Raw genomic sequence first — 4,233 nt, 5'->3', positions numbered from 1 at the left:
CTCGGGCGGCTTTTCTTCTCTCCTCTCTCTCTCTCTTGCTTCCTCGCTTCTCTCTCTTCTCCTGCTTCTTTCTCTCTCTCTCTCTCTCTCTTCGCTTTTCTGTTCTCTCTCTCTCTGTCCTCGTCGCTTCTCCTCTCTCTCTCTCAGTTTTCTCTCTCTTCTTCTGCTCTCCTTTCTCTCTCGCCTTTTCTCTCTCTCTCTCTCTCGCGTTTCTTTTCTGTTTCGCTCTCTTTCTCTCTGCTTGTATCTTTTCTTCTCGCTCTATCTGCTCTCTCGTTTCTTATCTTCTCTCTCTCTCCACTCTCGCCTTTCTCTCTCTCTCTCTCCCTTCTACCCCGCGCCTTTCTCCTCTCTCTCTTCTCTCTCGCTTTCTGCTCTCATTCGTCGCTTTCCTCTCTCTCTCTCTCGCTTCTCTTCTCTGTCTCGCTTCTTTTTCTCTCTCTCGCTTTCCCTTTTCTCTCTCTCGCTTCTTCTCTCATCTCTCTCTGTCTCCATCGCTTTCTTTTCTGTCTCGCTCTCTCTTCTTCTCTCGCTTTCCTTATCTTTCTCTCCTGCTCTCTCTCTTTTCTCGCTTTCTTATCTTTCTCTCTCGCTTTATCTTTCTCTCTCGCTTTCTTATCTCTCTCTCTCTCTCTCTCTCGCTTTCTTATCTCTCTGCTCTCTTCTCTCTCTCTCTCTCTCTTCTCTCTCTCTCTCTCTCTCCGCTCAGTCTTCTTTTTCTCTCCTCTCTCTTCTCTCTCCTTCTCTCTCTCTCTCGTTTCTCTCTTTCTCTTCTCTTCTCGGCTTTCTTTCTCTCTCTCTCTCTCTCTGTTGCTTTCTTTCCCCTTTCTCTGTCTCTCTCTCGCTCTTTCTTCTTCTCTCTCTCTCTCTCTCTCGCGTTTTTTTTTTCTCCTCGGCTCAGTTCCCTGTTCATGTGTCTCGAAGCGTCTCTCTCTCTCCGCTTTCCGTTTTCTGTCTCGCTCTCTTTCTCTCTCTCTCGCTTTCTTATCTTCTCTCTCGCTTCTCTCTCTCTTCTCTCTCTCTCTCGCTTATCTCTCTCTCTCTCTCTCGCGTTTCTCGCTCTCTCTCTCTCTTTCCTCTCTCTCTGGTCTCTCCTCGCCTTGTCTTTCTCTCTCTCTCTTCTCTTCTCTCGCTTTGCTTTTCTGTCTCGCTCTCTTTCTGCTCTCGCTTTCCTTATCTTTCTCTCGCTCTCTCTCTTTCTCCTCGCGTTTCTTATCTTTCTCTCTTCTCTCTCGCTTTCTCTCTCGTCCGCCTTTTCTCTTTCTCTGCTCTCTGTTTCCTCTCTCTCCTTCTGCCTTTCTTTCTCTCTCTTTCTCTCTCTCCTCTCCGCTTTCTTCTCTCCTCTCTCTCATCTCTCTCTCTCGACTCGCTATTCTTTTTCCCTTTCTCTCTCTCTCTCGCTTCCTCTCTCTCTCTCTCTCTCTCTCGTCTCTCTTCGCCTTTCTTTTCCCTCCTTTCTCTCTCTCTCTCGCTTTCTTTTCCCCTTTCTCTCTCTCTCTCGCTTTCTTTTCTCCTCTCTCTTCCTCGCATCGCTTTTTTTCTCTCTTCGGCTTTCCCTTTCTCTCATCCATCTCTCTCTCTCGCTTTCTTTTCTGTCTCGGCTTCTCTTCACTTCGCTTTCGTTATTCTGGTCCTCGCTCGCTCTTTCTCTCTCGCTGTTTCGTTTTTCTGTCTCGCTCTCTTGTCTTCTCTCTCCTCGCTTTCTTCATCTCTCTCTCGTCTCTGCTCCCTTTTTTATCTTCTCTCTCTCTCTCTCGCTTATCTCTCTCTCTCTCTCTCGCTTTCTCTCTCTCTCTCTCTGGCCTCGCCGCTTTCTCTCTCTCTCTCTGCTTTCTCTCTTCTCTCTCTCGCTTTCTCTCTCTCTCTCTCGCTTTCTTTTCTCGCTCTCTCTTCTCTCTTTTCTCTCCTCTCTGTCTGAGAGAGAGAGAGAGAGAGAGAGAGAGAGAGAGAAATACTCACCGATGCTCGGGTGAAACTTGTAGTGAATGTGACCCGCCGGCCACAGGGGGTCCATCAGGGTCAACTTCCGCTTCCGGCGGGTGCCGTCGCCCGTGCCCCCGCCGATGTCTTCCAGGATTTGGATCAATTCTTTCTTCCCGAGAACGATGTCTCCTTCATACATACCGTCGGACACGGCGTCCTCCGTAACCTGGAAAAAGGAAGCGGCATTGCAGGCATTAGAGTAACCCTTGTGCGATCCCAGAGGTTTGTATAGCGGCATTGCAGTCATTAGAGAACCTGAGGGTCACTCTACCCTACTACACCCCCCCCCACACTCTGTACTCGCCGCATTTCCTATAATATGCAGAATCGGCGCATTTCCTATAAAAATATGCACACGTCGTAAATCAAAACGTGTATGTCTGCCTAGCTATATACTTATATTAACTAACTAAACATAACTTACATATATACTTATATTAACTTTATATTGCGGAGTGGCTGACTTGAAGACTGTACAGTCGCCCTCCCTCGCTGCGTTTATTTAAAATTCGTTGTGACATTTATGTAACCATGTAATATTTGAATGCGTAAATAAATTTCAACATCTAAATCTAAATCTAATGTAATCTAGCTATAGCTTACGTACGCTATCTCCGCGCTCCGTTGCTTCCGCCTCAACCAGCAGCTCTAGCAGTTTCTGGTCTGATTCATAGTCCTCCTCGCTCTTTCCAAAGTGCTCACAGGATACGTCCTTAGGGAGGAAAAGATCAGATTAAATACGACATAAGTATAACATAATACTATCAAGTGTTCAGAAGTAGTGTAATATTAGTATATACACGTAGAATATATATGCAGTGTCGCCCGAATATTAGTACACGTATACAGTATATATACAGGAAGCTACTACATCCACCACCGCTTTCCAACCGGAGAGAATTTTTCACCCATCGTTTATACTATATTTGGCTTGTTCCATTGCCAATTATGTTGAATTTTATTTCTTTACATTGTTATCATACAAACATTTTGTTCAAATATTTCTCATCATAAATCTTATTCTTATGACAGATTCCTGTATACTTAAAAATAAATTCTCTAGGGGTTGGCCGACTAGATGACCGTATGGTCTTTTCGCCATCCCTTCACTGTACGTCATTTATATTTTGTTAACAAATCCTTGTAGCTGCTGATATTGAAAGTGATAAAATAAACTCTTATCTTATATACTTACTCCACACACCGCCGCCGGGTCTCCCGCGCCCGGCGAATCTCCCGTTTTTCCCGTGCTACTATCCTCCTCCGACACCCACTGGTTTACTTCTAGGGATACGGCGCGATCACCGGTGGCTTCACTGCCCAGCAATAGTGAAGCTGCGGTGAGTAGCAGCAGCACTCGCTCGCACAACGGTGGCATGGCGATGCGACTTGTTTTACCTACGCGATAAATCACGAAATACGAAACACAGGAATACACGAATACCACGGAAAAAAAACATCAAACAGAAAACCGTCTATTTACGAATAGACGCACCCGTAAAACAAATAATAGCAGATATAGCAAACATATAGTAGCTACTTCGAGAGTTTCGACTATATCTATAGCTCTTTTTCTCTTCCGAGCAGGTGCATTTGTATTTGAAGAAATGTGTCATGTCTCGTTGATTCGTGACTATTTCATATCGCGGTGATCATATTACAAGCATATAGACGATAATATACTATAAATGTATAATTACACAATACAGTTACAACTGTATCTGACGATATCGCATATAGACAGTATACCTACACGAAAATATGCTATATGATTATACTTGCAACTAAAACCGAGGTCAAACGTCTTGACGTTAGCTCACAACATGCGTACATACTTACACTCTATGTCTCCTTATCAACCGTAGTGTTCTTCCCTCTCTTCTCTCTCGCGTCTATCTTCGCGCTTTCTTTCTTTGTCTTTCCTCTCTACACGCGCGCGCACACACACGACAGCCGTGGAATCTCCGGTAGCGAATAGTACACGTCGGTCGCGTCGCTCGCATTTTATCCCCTGGCGACGAGAAGCCAGCGCGTCGGCGTGTCACGTGACGACCGATCGTGGCAGACGCGACTCACCTGCACGCGCACTCTCTCTCTCTCTCCTCTCTCTCTCTCTCGCTCTCTCTTCGTCTCTCTATCCAGCTCTTTCTCTGTCTCTCTCTCTCTCTCTCCTCTCTCTCTCTCTCTATCCAGCTCTTTCTCTGTCTCTCTCTCTCTCTCTCTCTCTCTCTCTCTCTTTTCTCGTCTTTC

General features: G+C 45.7%; 1 protein-coding gene across 1 annotated transcript in view; it reads right to left on the bottom strand.

The window, feature by feature from the left end:
* Positions 1–3,960, bottom strand: part of LOC106816343 (zinc metalloproteinase nas-36-like) — a 12,137-nt gene extending 8,177 nt beyond the window's left edge. Inside the window, exons 1-4 of the mRNA XM_014820921.1 lie at positions 3,823–3,960; positions 3,179–3,381; positions 2,591–2,695; positions 1,960–2,149 (exon numbers count right to left, since the gene is read on the bottom strand). Of these exons, the coding sequence (XP_014676407.1) occupies positions 1,960–2,149; positions 2,591–2,695; positions 3,179–3,361 (478 nt within the window). The 5' untranslated portion in view covers positions 3,362–3,381; positions 3,823–3,960. The remainder of the gene's footprint in view (positions 1–1,959; positions 2,150–2,590; positions 2,696–3,178; positions 3,382–3,822) is intronic.
* Positions 3,961–4,233: the final 273 nt, after the last annotated feature.

This window comes from Priapulus caudatus, unplaced genomic scaffold (genome assembly GCF_000485595.1).
Source record: "Priapulus caudatus unplaced genomic scaffold, Priapulus_caudatus-5.0.1 Scaffold1354, whole genome shotgun sequence".
Classification (NCBI taxonomy): domain Eukaryota; kingdom Metazoa; phylum Priapulida; class Priapulimorpha; order Priapulimorphida; family Priapulidae; genus Priapulus; species Priapulus caudatus.
The sequence above is the reverse complement of the archived record's forward strand: the minus strand, read 5'-3'. Positions and strand labels throughout refer to the sequence as shown.